The 22,998-nt window shown below is 43.7% G+C and overlaps 1 protein-coding gene across 5 annotated transcripts in view; it reads left to right on the top strand.

Moving 5' to 3' along the window:
* ACSL4 (acyl-CoA synthetase long chain family member 4) overlaps nucleotides 1–21,785 on the top strand; it is an 88,595-nt gene extending 66,810 nt beyond the window's left edge. For all 5 annotated transcript variants that reach the window (XM_077285147.1, XM_077285145.1, XM_077285148.1 and 2 more), the window contains exons 13-16: nucleotides 16,440–16,631; nucleotides 16,724–16,838; nucleotides 19,123–19,280; nucleotides 21,352–21,785. In XM_077285147.1, coding sequence (XP_077141262.1) covers nucleotides 16,440–16,631; nucleotides 16,724–16,838; nucleotides 19,123–19,280; nucleotides 21,352–21,509 — 623 coding nt within the window. In that variant the 3' untranslated portion in view covers nucleotides 21,510–21,785. The remainder of the gene's footprint in view (nucleotides 1–16,439; nucleotides 16,632–16,723; nucleotides 16,839–19,122; nucleotides 19,281–21,351) is intronic.
* Nucleotides 21,786–22,998: the final 1,213 nt, after the last annotated feature.

Genomic DNA, 22,998 nt, shown 5'->3' with positions numbered 1-22,998 from the left:
TCTAACTGATCACTCCTGGACATGTGAACATAGCCTAAGGGTCTGTTCACACTGCGTCTGTGGCCCACAATGGGCGTGCGCTAGCAATGTGCTGTCATTGAGTGACGGACCCTGGGACGCGGGCTGCAGCATTTCCGGGTCCGTCACTGCTAGCGAGCTGACATACCGGCACATGCGTTCACAGCAGCCCGTTAACGCATGTGTTGAACGGGCTGCTGTTAACGCAATGTGCACCTAGCCTAAGAGTGCCGCCTCTAGAAGTCTCTGGCGACGGCTTAACTTAGGTTCAACAAAAAAGATTGGGAAACCGAAATCTGACATGCTGAATCCTTAACTCGACCATTTTTTCAATGTCCCCTTGATGTAATGGACTGTCGGCTAAACATGTTTGATTTCTCTGATCGCCCATGACGGCACCACGGAGAGAGGGGATCCGCCCACCAAGGACAGGAAACCTACGGATAAAAAGGCGGTACCACTCTCCCGCATCAGTTGGTTTCCTGTCCTTGATGGGAGACCTATGGACTTACCAGATCGACGTGGGAATTCCGGGGCCATCTAGTCCGGTTCAGGCAGCTGGGGTCCCTCTGCCTCGGCTAAGGTGGTGACCCGAAGCGCCACCGCGAAGGGCTAGTGGGCCTCTAGGGTGTGCGGGGGAGGTGACAAGGAGTTCGCGGTCACCTCCCCAGGTAAGATGCAGCAGGCAACATCCAGGGGGGTCCCTCTGTGGTTGCGGGAGGTGCGGCGCGGCCCTCCCCAAAAAACATGCGTCAGTCTGCACACTGCACCGCCATTAGGCGTGCAGAGCCGCGCGGTAGGGACTGCATAGGACCGGGGGCGCCGGTCAGCAGCGCCATATCTGCACTCCCGGCGCCATCTTGCAATTTCGGCGCATGCCCGGGATTAGGCTGGTCTCGCGAGGCGCCGACGACACTTCTGCGCAGGCGCCGCCGAAGCCCGACTGCGCAGGCGCCGGCGTTCGGCGCTCCTCGCCATCACCTGGCCGCTACTGCGCAGGCGCGAAAAAAAAAAAAAAAAGCGGCGCGAAGGCTTTAAATAAGGAAAGTTACTTCCTCCCAGCGGCTCTGCAATAATCGGCAGGAGCCTCAAAAGAAGTGTCAAAGCAGTGACCGCGGACCAGCAGCAATATGAGCGCCCCGGCATCTCCCTTGCCAGAATCACCTCCACCTATAGCATCGCCACAGCAGCAGCAGCAGCAAAAAAGGCGACAGCAGCGCCAGGACACCAGCAAAGAACGCCAGAGGTCCCAACACAGTAAGGGGTCCAGTACGGCGTCGGGGAAAAAGCCAGAGGCGGAGAATCCCCAACCGGGGAGGAAGAGCGTAGGCAAAACAAAGCATAAAATTTGTGCCATCTGTAAAGAAGATCTTCCACCTGCCTGGGAGAAGACGCTGTGTAACGCTTGCATACAGCAGACAGTATCTGAAAGTCTGCCAGGGTTTGCAACCGACTTAAAAAACCTGATTAAGGAGCAAGTGGAAGACACCCTTAGATCCCTAAAAAAGGGGAAAAAACGGAGAAAGACCAGGGATAGGTCTCCGTCTCCGGTCTCAAAATCTGACGGCGACAGTGCGGGTTCAGTATCCTCCGACTCCTCCTCCTCCTCCTCCTCATCTGCATCATCCAATTCTTCCTCGGGGGGGCACAACTGTTTCCCACTAGAGGACACCGATGGCCTCATAAAGGCGGTGAGAAGTACTATGGGGTTAGTAGACTCCCACCCCAAAAAATCGGTACAGGACATCATGTTCGGGGGCCTAGAACAAAAAAAGAGGAGAGTTTTTCCACTTAATGATGCAATTGCGGCTTTAATCAAAAAAGAATGGAAAAAGCCCATGAAAAAGTCTCTCTTAACTCCCAAAAGGACATACCCTTTTGAGGATGAATCCTGCTCCTTTTGGGAAAAAGCCCCCAAATTAGATGTGGCTATAGCCAAAGCATCAAAAAAATTCGCGCTCCCGTTTGAAGACATGGGGGTACTAAAAGACCCTATGGACAAGAAGGCGGACGCCTTCCTCAAAGGCTCTTGGGAGGCAGCAGGGGGGGGCTTAAAACCTGCAGTAGCAGCGGCGTGTACATCTCGCTCCCTAATGATTTGGCTAAACCAACTAGAGGGTCAATTAAAAGGGAAGACTTCCCGAGACTCAATACTGAATACTTTACCAGTAATGAGGGGAGCCGCGGCTTTCCTGGCTGACGCCTCGGCCGACTCAATCAGACTAGCCGCTAGGTCAGCAGCACTGGCTAATGCGGCCAGGCGCGCCCTCTGGCTTAAGAACTGGCCAGGCGACCTCCAAACTAAGACAAGACTGTGTACCATCCCCTGTGAAGGAGAATTCTTGTTTGGTTCCACTTTAGATGACATTTTAGAAAAAGCTGGGGACAAGAAAAAGTCCTTTCCTCCCTTGGGCCTCCCCTCTTACCGGAAGCCCTTTCGGAGCAAGAGGTTTTTCCGAAAGAACCCGGGGAGAGGCCAGGGGAAATGGGAGGATAAGAGGAACAAAAACAAGGGGTTTATCTTTAATAAAAACCCCAATGATAACAAGAAACCTCCGCAATGAAGGTTCGCCCCAGGTGGGAGGGAGGCTGTCTCGCTTTCTCCCAGCCTGGAAAAAGATTACCTTCAGTCAATGGATACTGAACATTATAGAATCAGGACTGAGGTTAACATTCAAGAGATACCCTCGTCCCTCTTTTACGATGACATCTACAAGGTCTTCGGCAGAAGAGCAGCTGGCACTAGAAAGAGAAGTCATCGGGTTAGTAGAAAAGAGAGTTCTCCTGGAGGTCCCCCCTCAAGAAAGAGGACAAGGATACTATTCCCCTCTATTTCTGAGAAGAAAACCAGACGGGTCTTTCAGAACCATCATAAATCTGAAAAGTCTAAACAACTACTTAGAGGTTCAGGCATTCAAAATGGAAACGATAAAGTCATCTATCAAAATGCTGTTTCCTCAATGCTTCATGGTGGTTCTAGACCTAAAGGACGCATATTATCACGTCCCAATACACAAGGATCACCAAAGATTCCTCAGGATGGCGGTTCACATCAGAGGAGTCCTAAGCCACTTCCAGTTCTCAGCTCTGCCTTTTGGTCTAGCCATAGCCCCGAGGATTTTCACAAAACTGATTGCGGAGGTAATGGCCCACCTCAGAGAAGAAAATACCTTAATCGTACCATATCTGGACGATTTTCTGGTAATAGGCTCCTCCCCGCAGCACTGCGAGCATCAACTGGCAATTGTGATTCATTCCCTAAAAGAACTAGACTGGCTAATAAACATAGAAAAATCCAGACTAATACCTTCTCAAGTTCAGGAGTACCTAGGTCTCACCCTAGACTCCATAAAAATGGAATGTCGGCTACCGGAGAACAAAATACAAAAACTAAAAAGTTTGGTATCGAGGGTTCAATCTCTCCCCTCCATAACACTCCGTCAGGGTATGTCCCTCCTAGGCTCCATGACCTCTTGCATCCCCGCAGTCCAGTGGGCCCAATTACATTCGAGAGACCTCCAATGGCAGATATTGTCAGAACAAACCCGTCTAGGAGAGCATTTAGACGGGCGGTTAATTCTATCTCCTCGTACCAGCCACTCTCTGACATGGTGGAAATCGCAGGAAAATCTTTCCCAGGGGGTCCCGTGGGTAATTCAGATCTCAAAAGTCCTAACTACGGACGCAAGCCCCTCAGGGTGGGGAGCTCATCTAGATGATCTGGTAGCCCAGGGCACCTGGTCTCCGTCCCTAGCAGACAAATCCTCCAATATGAAGGAACTTCTGGCAGTCAATTTTGCCCTTCAGAAATTCTTGAAAGTCCTTCACTCTCATCATGTAAGAGTGATGTCGGACAACCGGGTGGTAGTATCTTACCTCAATCACCAGGGGGGCACCCGTTCCAAAAGTCTAATGGAAGTGACCAACTCAATCCTGCAAATAGCCGAGAGCAACCTCCTATCCATAACAAGTCTACACATAAAAGGGGAAGACAACTACAAAGCCTAAAACAGGGAGAATGGGAACTAAATCAGGCAATATTTACCCAGATCACAGAGAAATGGGGGGTTCCCAAAATAGATCTCTTTGCGAGTCACCTAAACAAAAAAGTAACCTCCTTTTGCTCCCTATCTCCCCTGGGGAACCCAGTAGTTGTGGACGCTTTCCTGATGTCTTGGAGCCATCATCTGCTCTATGCCTTTCCTCCTCTCATTCTGATTCCAGCAGTGCTGAGGAAGATTCGGGAGGACGGGGCGCTGGTTATCTTAATTGCCCCGTTCTGGCCGAAGAGACCTTGGTTCTCATGGATGAGGAAGATGTCAATGTCCGACCCCTGGGTATTACCAGACCTTCAGGATCTATTGTCGCAGGGCCCAGTCTGTCATCCAAGGGTCAAGAACTTGCACTTGACAGCTTGGCTCTTGAAAGGAAGCTGCTAAAAGACAGGGGGTTCTCCCCAGGGCTAATCTCAACCTTATTACAAAGTAGGAAGCCAGTTACAACGAAACAATATGGCAAGATATGGAAAAAGTTTCTGTCTTCATCAGGTGAAAAAATAGGGAAAGAAATTCCCCTTAATTCCATATTAGAATTCCTACAAAATGGGTTGGAGATGGGGCTGGCCACTAGTACCCTGAAAGTTCACGTGGCAGCATTGGGGGCCCTATTCAATTTTGATTTAGCTTCAAATAGGTGGGTCGCTAGATTCGTAAAAGCAGCAGGAAGATCAAGGCCTCTTCCGATAAAAATCGTTCCTCAATGGGACTTAAACTTAGTCCTTAAAGCCCTGACCAGTCCACCATTCGAACCATTACACGAAGTTTCAATAAAAAACCTATCTCTCAAAACCGCTCTGTTAGTCGCCCTCACTTCTGCCCGTAGGGTCAGCGACTTACAGGCTCTTTCGGCTAACCCTCCTTACACACAATTTCTAGAGGATGGGGTCATTTTAAAAACAGACCCAGCATATCTCCCGAAAGTGGCATCAAAGTTCCACAGGTCTCAAGAGATTTCTCTCCCTTCCTTCTGTCCCAACCCTGTAAACAAGAAGGAACAAACATTACATACACTAGATGTACGAAGATGTCTCTTACGCTACCTAGAAGTCACTAAGGAGAGTAGGGAGGATGCTTCTGTTTGTGTGTTTCCAGGGTCCCCGGAAGGGGAAAAAAGCATCGAAAGCCACCATAGCAAGATGGATTACGGATGCCATCAGTCTTTCATACTCAGCAAGTGGGATGTCCGTTCCCGGGGAGGTTAAGGCTCACTCAACAAGGGCAGTGGCATCTTCCTGGGCGGAGAAGGCCGGAGTTCCTATAGACCAGATATGTAGAGCTGCTACCTGGTCCTCACCATCTACATTCTATAGGCACTATAGATTGGACCTAAACTCCTCTTCGGACCTTACCTTCGGTAAAAGGGTTCTGGAAGCGGTGGTCCCTCCCTGAATGTACTATCTATGCAATTCTCTCCGTGGTGCCGTCATGGGCGATCAGAGAAAAATATAGTTCTTACCGATAACGGTATTTCTCTGAGCCCATGACGGCACCCGTACATTCCCTCCCTTCACTTATGGGTGCTCACATTAAATAGTGCCATAATTTATTCATAATTTATTCATAGTTTATTCATAGTTTTAAAGTCACGCGGTATCTCGTTATGCTAAACAGTTAAAGCTAACAAATGTTTTAGTAGTCTCCCATCATTTTCTATGTAAAACAACTGATGCGGGAGAGTGGTACCGCCTTTTTATCCGTAGGTTTCCTGTCCTTGGTGGGCGGATCCCCTCTCTCCGTGGTGCCGTCATGGGCTCAGAGAAATACCGTTATCGGTAAGAACTATATTTTTTGCGAGGTTCAGTAATTGATATCTGTGTGTAGGCTCCTTCAGATGTGTCTGATGAAGGATGAGACTTTGTGCTCTCTTAAGTCTGACCTTGCAGTACTACTGTTTGTATCATTGTCTTTATGGTATATAATTACAGAAAACCTGTTTTAAAGTTGGATGCACATACCAGAAATTAAATAATATCAGTGGTGTCCTCTAAAGCATTAGGCCCACATTGATCAATAGGAAAAGGTGATCAATATCTGATTGGAGGACGTTCGACACCAGGCACCCCACTATTCAGCTGTTATCTGCTCTGAGCAGTCGGATGTATGACACAGAAAATCGACTGTCACACTGCTTAGAGGTTGGTGGGGTCTGATAGTGCTGACATATCCTAGAGAGGCCATCAATATCCTAGCAATGGGCTCATACTTTTTAATAATGTTTTTACAATGCTACTTTTGGAGCGAATTAATCTAGAAAACAGAGAAATATATGGTGTACATATGGACTGTGGATTTTCCCCTACACTCTTGACCGCACCGTACAGAGAGTATCCGCCCCCAGGAACAGGAATTCTACAGATTAAAAAGGCGGAACCTCTCCATGCCTCAGTGTGGTTTCCTGCTCCTGTGGGAGGAGACCTACAGCCATGTGGGGTGAAGTTAGAAGATACCTGCAGAAATTTGTTCAGGAGTTGCAGGAGGCGTCCCAGGATATGCAGCGATGGTCCCCTTGTCCATTTGGCATTTGCTGTCCTCACTTGTATTTGCAGGAATGGGGAAGGGATGCAACTCTGCTGCCGGCGAGTCACTTCTGCGTTTGGAAGTGATGTAGCACACTGGTGCATGTGTGGTCAAGGGAGAACGGCGCTTACAGAGCAGAGGAGTTCACTGGGGGCACATGCACACTGACGACTTCCTGGGAATGACTGGATGTGACTTGACACGCTGAGGACTATGTGCTCTGCAGATACCGGCCACTTCTGAGTTCGGAAAAGTGAGACCAGCATATAGCTGCTTGGACTTAGAGGGATGATCCTATCTCCAATTGGAATAGCGCTGAAACTCCAGCCTTTTCCCTTTTGTACCCTCGGATATAAAAGGGATGCAGTGACTCCTTCCGGTGGGTAGTGGATTCATAACCACTGAAGTGGCAGTATTGACGATCCAGGAATGCCCCACAGTGATGCCATAAACTATCCAAAACCTCTTTGCACGTTTCTTGGCAAGGCATAGGTTGGGGTCAGTACTAATATTGTATTATATATACTGATTATTATATACCCTAGAATAATTACAAGAGTAAAAACAGTGAATGTGCCTTATGTAAAGTAAGGCTGTCCAACTATACGAAGAGGCTCTGTCGCTTATGCATTAAGAAAACAGTAGCCAAATAGTCTCTATCCTTGTTCCAGGATATTAAATTATTGATCAAGGGAGAAGTTGAAAATACCATTAAGAAATGGATGCGTCAGATTAACGCTCCCTCTTCAAGTAAACACCCCGTCCCTGTTGAAACAAGTTCTGAGGATGAATTAGGAGATTCCAATGAATTAACTGCTGATTATTATTCAGTCGTCCTCTGATGAATATGGGCATCCAAGCGGGAAGAATAAAGATACAGGAAAATTTCTTAGTCATCAGACCTACCATGGGAGTAGAATTTCCTAAAGAACCCTTGTCTTTGCTTCTTTAATGCACTTAATATTGAGTCTTGGATTGACATCTGGTATTCCCGGTACCAAAGAAGTTACTTGCCTTCATTAGAAAAGAGTGGGGAAAAAACGGTTTACAAAGTCTATCTCGAGCATACCGTACTTAAGAGGAAGTGCCCATCTGAGGAAGATTTGGGAGAAATCTCCAAAAATTTGTGATTGTAGCTAAGATCTCAAACGTGGCGCTCCCTTTTGATGACCTAGGTTCCTTTTTAAAGAACCTTTTTAGATAAAAATTCTGAGCCTTTTCTTAGGGAGCATGGGAAGCATCAACTGGTTATTTTAAGGCTAGGTTCACATTGCGTTAGGGCAATCCGTTTAGCGCATAGCGCTAGCGGATTGCTCTAACGCAATATATCTATAGGGATCGCGTTTGCCGATCCCGCTAGCGCAGATCCCCGATCTGCGCTGACGAGGAACGGGCCTCGGGCACACCTCGGATGCTGCAAGCAGCGTCCGAGGTCTGTCAGAAAATAACGGCACATCACTAGCGCGTGCCGAAAATGGCATGCGCTAGCGATGCGTTGGCAACCCGTTAGCACATTGCTGTCAATGGGTGCGCTAACGCACCCGTTACATGGCGTTAATTGCGACAATTTCGCCATGTAACGGAGTCCGCTAGCGGACACCCATTAACGCAATGTGAACCTAGCCTTAGCCCAGTATTTTAGCTACTTATACAGGTAAATCCCTAATTAAGTAGTTGCAGGAATTAGATTCCCAGATAAGAAATAGATTTTCAAGAGATCATCTTTTGGAAGCCCTACCTACGATTTCAGAAGGCTACAGATTTCTTGACAGACGCATCTGCAGATGGTATTAAGTTGGCTGCCTGCTCCTCTGCCCATCCTAACTCTGCCCATAAAGTTCTTTGGCTTAAAAACGGGTCAACGGATTTTCAGTCTAAGATGAAACTTCGTGCTATACCCATTCAAGGGTATATCTCTTATCTCTTCAGCTCTGCCTTAGATGACATTTTTGAGCAGATAGGAAAAAGAATTTCCCTACTTCTTTCCAAGATCAAAAAAAAAAAATCGGGGCTATAGGGGAGACCAGAGAATTAAGAGCGGGAGAGGGTTTTTGTTCATTAAACTGAACTAGAATAAAGGATGACCTATGAAACTGACGCCAGGGTTCGGGTGGGAGGAAGGCTAAAGCTAAGTACTAGAATCAGAAATCAGAACCGGGTTTTACATCAATCTGTTCCTGGTAATCATACCAGATGGTTCCCTACAGAACGATCATCAATCTAAGAACTTTAACCCCTTTACTACCTATGACGTAAAGGTATGTCATACCTGTATGTCGTGTATCCTCCTTTCATGTAGGCTCCTGCTCTGAGCCTGCATCTTTTACGGCATATGATCGGGGCACATGACAGCTGATTAAATCACCTAACAGCCGAGAGTGGAATCATGATGGCAGCAACATGATCGCGCAGGAAGTGCGTCACAAACTCCGCCCATCGGTGCCCTTGTCACACGATTGCGGGACGCCGATAAATTTGCACACCAATCAGAGGTCTGCAGAAGACCCCTGTTCTTGTCATTGCTGATCTGCTATGTGCAGCGCAAGTGATCAGAATATCGCAGCTTCAAGTCTACTATGGAGACTATTGAAGCAAGTAAAGAAAAAGTTCTTACAAATATATTAAAATTAAAAATGTAAGTCCCCACTCAAAATAAAACAATAAAAATACAAAATACACATTTGGTATTGCTGCGTTCAGAAATGTCTGATCTATCAAAATATAAAAATAATAAAGCTGATCAGTAAACTGCATAATGAGAGAAAAAAATCAAAACTCCAGAATTATCTTTTTTTTTTTTTTTTTTTTTTTTTTTTTTTTTTTTTTTGGTCACCGCAACATTGTGAGTGGCCTGCCCGGGCCATGGGGTGCTCAGCACCGGGTGTGGTACTTAAAGGGACGTGTCACGGTGGCGACCCGGTCCATGGCCCTGGGTGCCCATGTTAAAGGGAAGGTCTTTAAAGGGGTTTTTGTAAAAAAAAAAAAAAAGTTTGACGCCACCTGTGGTATTCGGTCAGAGGTGACCAACGCTGCTTAAAAGGGTCCTCTGGGGTGATGTTATGGCAGCCAGATGGTATAACTTTCCACAGGCAAAGTAGGTCCCCAGGGCTCCCGGTGAATAGATGGAAGATGGTGAGTGGTGCAGTAAAGAACGAAGGACGCAGTTGTGCAGTCTTTTAACCTGGTTTACTGATGGTAGCAGGTAGCCACAGTCCAGGGCACCAGATCACAGGTACAGGCAGGGTCCGCCGGCTTGGAAGCGAGTTTAGAGTTCAGCTTTATCAGGTGGAGTTAAAAGCCTTCCTTCTAGCGCTGTGTTATAGTCCCTTACTGCCTATAGATTTGTAGCAAGGTCCTCTGTTATCTCTGTCCTTTGTTGATCTGGGACACAAATCCATATGACAGGTGATTTGAGCCTTTTCACAGGGTCTCTATCATGACCCGGCTCTGTGTCACTGTGTTTCCTGGGTGTTAGGGCGAACAGGTGATATATAATCCAGCTGTGCTGCTGGTTTCTGCTATGTCTTAGTCCCACAAGCCTCGGTCTTCCGGCTACCGGTGTCTGCGCTCAATCAGGGATGTAGCCCAGTCCCAGCTATTCTCCCCTGTTGTCACACTCCTATGCTTTGCTCTCCGGCATGTTAGCTAAAGCTGCTCTTCCTTCTGTATCTCGCTATCTAGGAGCTACAGCACCTCAGGCTGTATGGCCCCTCACCCGTCCTTCTTCCTCAGACTGCTCCAGTCTGCTGTCCAGCACCAACTGTCTAAATCTTCCCAACTGCCTTGCAACTAACTCCTCCCGACCAAAGAGAGCAGCTCCCCTGATTTTGGGTGTAGAGCTCTCCCTTCTGGCCTGAAGTCAGAATGCTGTTGTATGTGCTAATTACCTGTTAAAAGCAATCCTCCATCGCTTCCAAGCGTGACATCACTCTCCCCATGAGGAAAGCAAAGCGACTGTGACAACCAGGACCCTGGGGCAATCACAATTGCCATAACAGTCAATCAAAAGATCGTATCTACGCCAAAATTATCTATAAGTTGTTTTTTTTTTTGTTTTTTTTTTCCACACCACTTAAAGAACCTATACATGTTTGGTATATACAAATTCGTAATGACCAATGAGAACCATAATGGCAGGTCAATTCAGTTTTGGCATTTAGTAAATGATTTAAAAAAAAATAAAAATAAATAAAATTGTGGAATTGTACTTTTTTTTTTTTTTTTTATTAACCTCCTCAGTTTTACCGCACTTCAATTTTTCCCCCCCATTTTCCAGTACACTAGATGGTAAAATCAATGGTGGTTTTCAAAATCAAAAGTACAACTTGTCCTGCAAAAAGCAAGCCCTCGCATGGCTATATTGACTGAAAAATAAAAAAAAATATGCCTCTGGGAATAAAGGAACAAAAACTGAAAATCCCAAAGTCGTGAAGGGGTTAAATTCCCATTTTAAAAACTACAAAATTCAAAATGGAAACCCTGAAATCCAATATAAGGCTATGATACCTGTGGTGTTTTGTGGCGGTGATAGACCTGAAGGACTCGTATTGTCACGTCCCAACACATCCAGACCATCAAAAATTCCTCAAAGTAGCCGTGAAGGTCGGAGACTATTTACTTCATCTACAATACCAGTGGAGATTGAAAGAAAAACTGTATGAAGGCAGTCAACCATGACCTTTCTATCTTGTCAGTGCTGGGTTAAATAGTGAACAAAAACAAGTCAAAGTTGAGATCTCTACAGGTTGAGACTTTATTCTAGGGATCTGTCTGGATTCAACCAGTCGGCAGTGTTTTTCTACTGCAGGAAAAGATCTTAATGATCAGACACAAAATCCTGGAAGTGAATCGGGAGATTTCAATAAGGGAGCAATATCCCTATTAGACCGGAGTCACATTAGTGTATCACATCCGATGCGCTAATGACCTGCTCTACTGCGAGTGTCAGTGATCTTTGCTCCGATCCTCTCGCAGCACAGCAGAAGAGACTGAGAAATTAATTTCTCCATTGCCGGCGTCCTTGGGCATTGCACTGCACTAGGGTGATATCCAAGTGCAGCGCGATGTTAGACTTATATGGGTGCGTGCAATCCAAATTTGGCATGCAATCGCAGTATGCTGCGTTTTTTTCCTGTCCAATCATGATCTGATCTGAGCAGGGAAAAAAACGCCATGGAGAACAGAAGCATAAGGATTAAATTGGTATGAATACAATTGGATTTTTAATCTCATTTAATCACAAGTGGGGGAGTGAGCCCTTATTAACGACCACAATTCCAGCAGTACAGCGGGCCCAAATTCATACAAGACACCTTCAAGAAGATACTGGCAATACAGGCAGAGATGGCGGATCTAGACCAGAAAATCCACTTATCTGTGGAATTTCGAGACTCCCTGATGTGGTAGTTGAACAAAAAATTATCCAGAGAGGAGTTCTGTGTGCATCGAGAATCAGTGGTAATTTCCACTGACGATGCAAGTCGAGAATGGTGGGGAACCCACCTAGACTGTCACACTTTTTTTTCAGGGTCTATTGGCCATCACAATACAAGAAAATTCATCACATCTAAAGGAATTAACAGTAGCAAAAAAAGCTTTACAGGTTTCGGCAAAGTGGATTTCGGGGAGAAATGTGGTGGTCATGTCCAACAGGACGATGGTTGGCTACATAAGTAGTCATGGGGGGGGGGGGGGGGGGGGGGAAGGGGCAGGATCACCATATCAGGTCCACTTATGGGCAAAATGATGAATTTTTTTCTTCTCGCTTTACTCGCTACCTAAAAGGGAGAACATTTCATAGCAGACTAATCAGTCATGTACTTGGCCAGGGGGAACGGTCTTTGAATCGGAAGCTATTCATCTTGATCTGTGCTTTTTCTGGCTCCCAGAAATACTTATTCACTACATGGGAGAATCGACAAGTGGATTTTTCTCTCCCCACCTCCCCCCCCAGAATCCAAGGGAATCCTCAAATGGGATGGATTTCTTCTTGCCTACACATTTCCTCACTTTACTCTAATTCTAATGGTGTGGAGAATGATACAGGACTGATTGCCTGCTTCTGGCCCAAAAGGGCTTGAGTCGCGTGGCTGAGGATTATGTCTGCCTCAGATATTGCCCAGTCTTTGCCCTCAAGGGCCAGTACTCTACTCCCAATTTTCATCTCATGACTTGGAACTTGAGAGGAGATTATCAGCCAGGGGGTTCTCATGGTAGACAGTTTCCCTCTACTTTTAAGTAGGAAAAAAGTTCCATCCTTAAAATATGCCAAATTATGGGATAAATTCTTAGAATCTTCTGGCCAGAGTCTAGCAATGCAACAGCAGGTTTCCCTTACAGTGGTATTGGTGTCTTCAAAATGGTTGAGTGGCCTGTCTACAAGTACATTGAAGATTCAGTTTACTGCTTTAGGAGCTCTGTTTGATCAAAGAATCGCTGACCACCCATAGGTACGTAGATTTATTAAAGCTTCCTCTGCGTCCAGACCAGTGAGGACCCCTGGAGTAGCTCCCTGAGGCTTAAATCTAGTTTTTAATGCCTTTATGCAGGAGCCCTTTTAGACAATTTCATCTGTCGCTATTCGAGTACTTGTCCTGAAAACAGTCCTTTTGGTGGCCCTAACCTCAGTTAGGCAGGTGGGTGAGTTACAGGCCATTTCGGTTAATCCATCCTTCACAACTTTCCTGGAATACAGGGTGATCAAAAAACATGATCCAGCTTTTCTCCCAAAAGTAGTGTACTGTCTTCATAGGTCCCAGGAAATAGTTCTACCGTCCTTCTGTGAGAATACTACATTTCAGGGCAAGTTAGTTTTTTTCTTTGGAGGTCAGGAGGTGTCTGCTTAAATACCTTGAGGCCATGAGCTCCTGGGGGAAGTCCTCTTTTGGAAGAAAGGTGCTTTCTGCGGCGGTCTCCCCCTAAGGATTTCTGCTATTTTAGTCTCTCCATACAGTGTTGCCAGGGTGTAGGAAAAATAATTACCGGTAGTTGAATTTTCCAGAGCCATGACAGCACCTTGCTTATGCCCTCCCTTATTTTTCCTGTTGATGTCTTCATTCCAAATAATTTTTTTTTTTTTTTTTTTCGGTGTCCCCAACTACCTCTTACGCTTTGTAAACAGGTTGAGGCATATGGAGAAGTTCCTCCTATTTATTCTGTAGGTTTCCTGTTCCTGGGGGGCAGATAGTCTCTCTCATATGGTGCTGTCATGGTTCAGGAAGATCCAATTACCGGGAAGTAATTGTAATCTTTCTGGCATCCGCCATTAAAGGAAAGCTTATAAAACAATATGGGTTTTCACCGGTCTGATCCTATCTGTACCCCAGATATGTAACGCATCATCTCACCCCATATGTGCTTGGTTATCAGAGACTTGACGCTGATGTCTGATAGCAGCTTAACACATTTCTGAATCTAAACTACGCCTCCCATGATCCTTTGTAGCAGTGAGCAGTTGCTGAGCCGGTTTTAAGGGACAATGCGGCTTGTAGGGATTAGGACACTTGTGTATGTAAACTAGGTGAATGGCAGGATTAGCGTGTCTCACATCTGTTTTACCCGAGTGCATTTGTGGCATGGGGCTGGCTGTGTGGGTGCAGGTTAAGTCAGTGTCAGGTTCTTGCCTGTGACGGCTGGCTGTGCTGGGTAATGCAGCTCACACTGGTTCCAGCATTGGGTAATGCTCCGCTCATGCAAGGTAATGTGTACAAAATACATCCATTGTGTGCAAGCTCTATTCTTTCTCCATCAGATTACTGATACTGCTCCCTGGGCAAGGTGGATCTAATGGCTTCATTCAGCTCACACAGTGGAAGTGTTTATAGCCATACTCAGAATGGGGCTTTTGTATGACGACCTGATTTCAGGCTGGCTTTAGCCCTTAGTGTTTCTGAAATGACAGGAGTGGAGGAATGCATCTGCATTTTGGTGTTCTTCCTCATACAATGCTAATGAGGAAATGCCCCTGCTCACTCCCTGGTTTACCTGAGATGTGAAAGTTTATTAGAAGCTCCTAGGAGAGTAGACAAACCGGTATTTCTTCGATGTGACAGCCTTTTGCAGTCTCTGCAGTTTTTACATCCGCTTATGTGTAATTAAAGGGTACTTGTAATTTTCCAGAATAAGCAGTCTTGTATGAAGATAAGGAGTTATACGATTTGACTTATTTTATGACTTGGTCTCTGCTTTTTTTTTTCACCATTTTTTTTTCCGTCTGCAGACTCAATTTTTCATTTTCTGTTTGAGTTAGCAGATAGCTTTCAAACCCTATGATATCTACTATATGTTGCACATACAGACATGAGCAATCGCTGCTCTCCTGTGTCTATGCTGCATGTGTTTATAAGCAGCAGCATGGAGGACATAATACTGCTGTACTAAGCATGGTAGCTGTGAATCCAACACTTACTAGAAAGCACCTGCAAAGCTTGTGCCTTTTTTTTTTCTTTCACTCTCCTTCTCCCTATCCATAGACTTCAGTAGATGGCATAGTCTTCTTCAGAACGCTGGCCAGTCTTTAATGCTTTCAACAAGACAGATTCTATCTGTTTTTCATAGTGGTGAATTCAGGAGGCAGAAAGGAGGCAAAAAAGTGATTAATAGAGAAAAAAAGCAGATTTCCTGTATACAAAGCTTCTAATATTTGCCTGTACTTTTTCCTTTATGCAACATTTGGTGAAACAGTGACCATATAATGACCTTTGTGTGTATGCTTTAGAGAGATAATCATTATCAGGAGGCTGTAAAAATGTTTGTATAATTGGAGGCACTCACTAATAACATGATGAAATCGGGAGGAAGTATTTTAGCATTTCCTCTTATGTCTGTAGGAGTGGTATATGACTACATGGAAATCAGACCTCTAAGTAAATTCTGACAAGTGTCTTTGGGAGCAAAGATTTCAGGGCCCCAAGCACCATGTCCTAATACAGCAAGTGAGACCCTGCTGATCATACTGCTGCAAAGGATCGGCACTGTTCTACAGACACCTGATCAGATCTACCGTCAGTGCTTCGTGTTAGTTTGGCAATGATACATGGTTGTCCTGGTCGCTGAAGATGTCTTAATAGAATATATCCTTTTAGTTACGAGATGAAACCTACTTTTGGCCTATGACTGGTTCACATAATCAGGTTTTAGCTCCATGTTACATTCTTCATGTCTATATCCTAAAAGAATGAAATCCTATTCTTTTTACACTTCTTGAATGTATTCACATTTTTGGCAATAAGACAATAAATGTGGAAGGTAATATAAATGTTAGCTCATCCATACCAGACATTGAGTTGATATCTTAAATGGGGCTTTTTTTAGTCATGACAATTTAACTGCAGATATAGGATGAAAACTTTGCCTCCTTTACTGGAACTGCGGCTACTGGGAGAAAATGAATTTTATATTCTCCCTGCAGCTGCTCTCTTCATATAATCATTGCAAGTTATACAGTGAGTGCAGCTGTATTAATAATTTCCCTGCACTTTGACAACCTATGCGACCACCACTGAGCGCACATGCTGTATTGCTGGCTGTCAGTCAATGTTTTGGGGAGTAATTACAGCAGTGCTCCCAGTGTATGGAGTGGTGACTGTAACCGTTTCCTGCACTGCGCAATAACTGGAAGCAAGCAGCTACTGGGAGACTAGAAGTTCATTTTCTCCCTGCAGCTGCTCTTCTAATAGGGCAGCCTGGCAGCATAGTAGTGCTATTTACCTGCAGACTAACGTATATATGCAGGTAAATGGAATTGATGTGCATGATGGGTTCCCTTTTATAGTTTAGCCTTTAGCCATTTTATAAAAGATTTAAAAGTTTAAGGTTAACAATAGTCTTGATTTATTCTTTTTTCAGGAGGCTATACAAATGAGGACCAGCCTCACCCAAGGGGAGAGATTGTAATCGGAGGACAAAACGTTTCAATGGGTTACTTCAAAAATGATGAAAAAAGTTTAGAAGATTTCTATGTAGACGATAATGGGCAGAGGTGGTTCTGCACTGGGGACATTGGGGAGTTCCACCCCGACGGATGCTTGCAAATAATTGGTAAGTCACACTTCTAGCGCCATTACAAACCTGGGACAGATTTATTCTTTGTCCAAAACTAAAGCCATCCTTTGGTGTTTTCTCTTTTACAGATAGGAAGAAGGATTTGGTAAAATTGCAGGCTGGAGAGTATGTGTCATTGGGAAAAGTGGAAGCTGCTTTAAAAAACTGTCCTCTCATTGACAACATCTGTGCCTATGCCAACAGGTACTGGTCACAAAAGCCCCGAGCTTAGCAGTTGCAAAATGATTGCTGTATTTATGATCATGCAGGGTAATGAAGGAGCGATAAATCGAAGTATAGTTTTGCAGAAATTTGTTTTATGACCAGTTATTGCAATCATGATAAAACTGCAGCAAAAACTGCGCTTTACAGCATGAGGTTTTGCCACCGTGCAAGTGTCAAACCATTACAGCCCATCACAGGCATTGTGACTGCACCTTTATGGTTAATGCAAAGCTGTCTGCATTGTGGGCCACATTGTTTTATGCCGGGGTTACTGCAAACTAGTGATTGGAACGTGCTTAAATAAGGTGTTATCTGAGCATGCTCATTATTCGAGAACTCCGAAGTTACTCGGGAAGCACATATGTTCGAGTCCCTGCGACTGAAGGTCTCACGGCTTTTAACGCTATGTATGCTGCAGAATGGTGTGTGGATTTATCGTGGTTTTTCCACTGATTCCACCTGCGGTTTTACATCTGCGGATTCCTATTGTGGAGCAGGTGTAAACCGCTGCGGAATCCGCACAAAGAATTGACATGCTGCAGAAAATAAACTGCGTTTCCGCTCATTTTTTTTTTTTTTTCTGCAGCATGTGCACTGTGGATTTTGTTTTCCATAGGTTTACATGGTACTGTACACCTCATGGAAAACTGCTGCGGATCCGCAGCAAAATCCGCAGCGTGTTCACATACCCCTAGACAGCCGCAACACATGCAGGGATTGGCTAACAAACAGGCAATCTCTGCATGTGTTGCTGCTGTCTATCAGCCGCGAGACATGCAGACGTGGGGACTCGAACAGATTTTTCGAGCACACCAAAGACACTCTATTAGCACACCATCATGCTCAGATAACACCTTTTCCCAGCATGTTCGCTCATCACTTTTGCAAATCCAAACCATTAGTTTAGAGGGTTATCAAAAATATTTAAATTCTCAAACAGCAGAAAATGTAATGAAGAAAAATTTGAAATAACATTTTAAATTCTTGCATCGCTCTGGTCTCCTTCGATCTGCATACTTGTCTGGCAGTGATAATGTCATCCATGCACATGACATCTACAACTGCGGTCATGTGCACATGGATGCAATGTCATCACTACAACGAAGTGGACATAGCCTGGCAGAGACCACCCGGCTGTGACAATGAACGGACATCAGAATAGAGATTTGTTGGTTTTTTAAATTATTTTTTTAGCATTTTATTTTTATTTTTTGTATTTATTGTAGTTAAGGAACTTAGAAACTTCAGACAATTCATTAAACTCCACACTTTATGGAGCGGATTGTTTGCATAGCGCTAGTGTTTGTAAAGAAGGTTCCAACATGTCATATTGCAACATCATCTTCAGCATCGCGGTGTTTTTATAGTAGAGGTTGAAAAAAGACAAAGTCCATCTAGTTCAACCCATACCTTGCATACAGAGGAAGACAAAAATCCCATGAGGCAAATGCTAATTGCCCCATATTGAAGGGGGAAAACTATTCTAAAAACTCCCTGGATCAACGTCTGCTTGAGGAGTCTTGTATTTTATAACCAGAAATATTTTCAGAAAGACCACCTTCCTTTCATAGATTTGTACACTAATCATTGTAGATTTTTTATTTTTTTTGTTCACAAATAAGCCCAAGTCTTTTCAGTGAGTTTTTAGTACACTAGTGTGTATTTTATTTTCTTTGCATGTGCATGACCTTAAATTTGTTAATCTTCAGTTTCCATTTCTCTGCCCAAGCCTCTAGCTTCCTTCAATCCCTTTGTAATACTAAATTACCTTCCCCTGTGTACATTACTTTGCTTAGTTTAGTATCCTATGCAAATATTGAAAGTATACTCTGTATGCCCTCTGCTAGATCGTTAATAAATATTAGAAGGCCCAATACTGACCCTCTGTGGTTCCCTGCAGTTTTCCTTTTCCACATGGTCTGCTGTTATAATTGAAGCCAGGATTGCATGCTATGAATGTCAAAATCCATCTTCCTTTTCCACCACATATTTTTGTGCCACACTTTTTTCATTTTTTTTTTGTTTACTTAAAAGGAAAGTGATGATAAAAGCATTTCAAATTAAATTCAATAATTTCTTCACTATGGCCAATTGCAGTGAATATTCATGATCATTTGTGTATATCCCATTAGGTAGCAGATATTACAATCCAGCTTTATGAAGTACATTCATGGTTTTGGGTTTTTCTCCCATCAAATTCTCCGTGTTCTCATGGTTCATCTGTGCCCTTGGAGACAGTCTCTAATCTTCCTTCTTTTTTCAGTCTCCAGTCTTACGTGATCAGCTTTGTCGTTCCTAATCAGAAGAAGCTGACCAGTTTAGCACTACAGCATGGGATTGAAGGAGCATGGGAGGAAATCTGTAACAATCCCACAATGGAGGCAGAGGTATTAAAGGAGATTAAGGAGGTAGCATCCTCAAGTAAGTGATATCTTGTTTTTTCTGTCTTGTAATATCTTTAGCTGGTTATGTTCTGCCCTAGGCATTGCACCATTCTGTAACTATACCGTTTCACAGCCATGATAACATGATATTTGGCCCCCACTACTGTACCTATCACTGTAAGCCCCTTACTAACCGCTGCAGCCAGAGATGGTTACCAGTAGGATTACAATCGGAGCCTAACTAAACGTGCTGCATATAATAGAGCCATTCGTTTCACATCCACTTGCTCTGTCTGTATGGTGAGCTTGGGGCGTTAGGATGGCTTGGTTGAGAATAAAATATTTTGAAAGGCCCTAAATATGTACAATTTGCCAAGTAGTCCAGCTCAATTAATTTTTTATTTTGTCCTCTTCCCCCCCCCCCCCCCCATACCATCTACTTGTCAAGACATGCCCCAGAAAAGTGCTGTACACATTAACTCCAATAATTCATCAAACAATTAATCAGAATTTACACCACAAAGTAGAGTATAATACGACAGAAATGGTCCTCCTGTTGTGCACATCTGCTGATAGATGCAGCGCATTCATTAAGAGTGCCTTCACATTGCATGGTATGTCCTCATCGGGGCATACGTTCAAAATGCTCTGCAAAACGGGGTCCGGACACATGTGCTGATGGAGCCATAGGCTGTGATGGTGACTGTAGAATGAACGTGCCCTCTGCATGCACTTTTTTGGGGAGTGTACACCTACAGGAGGCAGACCCCTAGACGTAGGGGACTTCATCTGAGTGTCTGCCTTCTGGAGGTGTACGCTCCCAAAAAAGTGCACGTTCTCTCTTCTGTCACCATTAGTCTATAGCACCGTGAGGGCATTTGTCCTGACCCCGTTTTACAGGGCATATAGGATGTATGCCCTGACTGGGACACAGCACAATGTGAAAGCACCCGAAAAGGCTCACAGCATCTTACTCCAGCACAGCCTTTCAATACCGACATGCTAAACACTAAGCTTGATGGGTTTAAGTCCTAATGGTCCATACATTGTGCAGAAGACTTATACATTTGAATATCTCTAGGCCTGTATGCATTGCCATATTTTTGGTTTATTTTTTATTTTTTCTCCATTGTATAGGAAGTCTTGTAGCTTTCCTCTGCAAAGGGACATACAACTTTTTTCTTTACAATGGGTTAATAGCTTACAAATGTTTGTCTATAAAGTGGCATATGTCCATTTATATCTGGGAAATATCTGTGATGTATTCCTCAGAAGTAGTCAAATAACAAGATGGGAACGCATTAACAGGCTCTGCTGCCATCTAGTGGTAAAGCTTCAAGTAGTCGTTTAAAGGAATTTTCAAGTACAGCAGTGGAATGTGTAAGATTCCGTCTTACACCAGTTTAGTGTGTATGTATACACACACACACTTACGTGTGTATGTGTGTGTGTATATCTCTATATATATATATCTCTATATATATCTCTCTATATATATCTCTATATATATCTCTATATATATCTCTATATATATCTCTATCTCTATATATATATATATATATATATATATATATATATATATATATATATATATATCTATAACACCGGGCAAAAAAGTGCCTTATTTTTATGGACTGTCGTGTAATTTCTAGACATTTGGCAACCCTGCCCCCCCACCTCCTGAATTCCTGTTTGGCGGGCACTCCTACATAAGTGACAGCACTGCTGGTCTGAACAGTGCGCCCTCCTGTTGCTATATGATGAGATTTTCCCACTTTCTGCCACATTGGACGTGGATTACAGCTGGGGATGTGGCCTGGATTAGGAGCCAACCGCACACATGCAAAATACAGATAAACGCAAGATAATAGAAACATCCAGTAAATTGCAAAATGGCTTATTTTTACGCTGACTATCAGTTAGTAGGTGGGAATAACCATTTAATGAGGCCCCTTCCTATCATTGCAATATGGAAAGCTTCCTTTGAACGGTCAGCCTTATTCCTCTTGACATGACGTAACGTCTTCCATTATAAAGTTTATTGCCTTTTAAGCTGAAGCAGATTAGTTTCTCATATCGGTCCTGTTCTTTTTGTCTTGTTTGCGCAGTGAAATTGGAACGATTTGAAATTCCCATTAAAGTACGGCTCAGCCCGGACCCCTGGACTCCGGAAACGGGTCTCGTTACAGATGCCTTCAAGCTGAAAAGAAAAGAACTAAAGAACCACTATTTAAACGACATTGAGCGTATGTACGGAGGGAAGTAGGACCATAGTTACATTTGGACTTATCCTTTGGATTGCTGTATTTTTAATTTTATTTTTTTTTTTTGTCCTTGACCGACTAAAGACGCCTTTCTACAGACTGGACAATGGTTGTATCTTTGGAATATATTATGGCTATGCATGTTTGTGCAGTTACAATTGAAGAAAATGTCATTTATATATATTTTTTTTTCCTTTAGTTGCACACAAATATAAAAAAAAAAACAAAAAAAAAACACTGACTCACATGAATCTAGAAAGGATATTTATTAGAACAAAGGGTGTACATACATATACAGCACCACCTTTACATTGCGAGTTTATAACTTATATACAAGGCATCCTCCTTTTTGTATTTCTAGAAAGAATTACTGTATCTAGTGTAGGTAGTTAGTGTAGTCTTTAATATATGTTCCTCTTCTGTTTAGACATTAAGTGGAAACCCTGAAAATAAGGTATAATACATAAGTAATGACAAAATAGACTCACTGCTCCAAACACACCACATGATATCTCGTGTTAGCAAGACGCCTTTAGGCTATGTGCACACATCCTGGATTTTTTGCGGGTTTTTTTTCCGTCTGTTTTCTGCTGCAAAAAAACACTTTGAAAACGCTTACAGTAAGCATCCCATCAATTTTAATGCATTCTGCAATTTTTGTGCCCATGTTGCTTTTTTTTTTTTTCCTCGAAAAAAACGCAGCATGTTAGTGTTAATTTTGCTGATTTGCAGCTATATTAATGCATTGGGAACCTCCGGAAAAATCCTCAAAAAATACACACCAAAAAATAGCAAAAAAACACGAGCGAATTTCCTGCGAAAGTAGTCCGGATTTGCTCAGGAAAATTCTGCAAACTTTCCTGAACATGTGCACATAGCCTTAATGGAGGGAGGAAAAATCCTTTATTCACTGTAATCCAGACCATTAAAATAGAAGTTGCCCCTTCTGCTGTATTCGAAGAACGGGTCGGAACAAGACTGACAACGATATTGTAATCTAGGTGGTTTGTCTAAACGATTTGCCAGAAAAATGTCCCGTGGTTACCATTTAGCACTCCGCTTCTACCTCACTGCAGACGACTATGTATTACGCCACGTTCACATGTTCAGTATTTTATATCGGTATTTGTAAGCCAAAACCAGGAGTGGGTGATACAGAAGTGGTGACGTGTTTCTATTATACTTTTCCTCTGATTTTAGCTTGCAAATACTGATGTAAAATACTGACCGAATACTGAACGTGTGTATGTGTGAATGTAGCCTTAAAGTTGCAGTGAGTAATGGCACCAGTCTGTGGACTTTTCTGATTCAGTCCCAAATGTGCAAAACCAGCAATTAATCAGTCTGAACATATATACGGTATTTTGGCTGTAACTTGCATAGTCTTGTGCTTGTATAACAGATTGACTTGTTTTGTGCAAAAAAAAAACAAAACGCTTGTTACAAAACACCTTTGGACGAGCAGTTTATATCGGAGATTCCAGGTACCTT

Source organism: Ranitomeya variabilis, chromosome 2, assembly GCF_051348905.1.
Source record: "Ranitomeya variabilis isolate aRanVar5 chromosome 2, aRanVar5.hap1, whole genome shotgun sequence".
In the NCBI taxonomy this organism is placed as follows: domain Eukaryota; kingdom Metazoa; phylum Chordata; class Amphibia; order Anura; family Dendrobatidae; genus Ranitomeya; species Ranitomeya variabilis.
The sequence above is the reverse complement of the archived record's forward strand: the minus strand, read 5'-3'. Positions and strand labels throughout refer to the sequence as shown.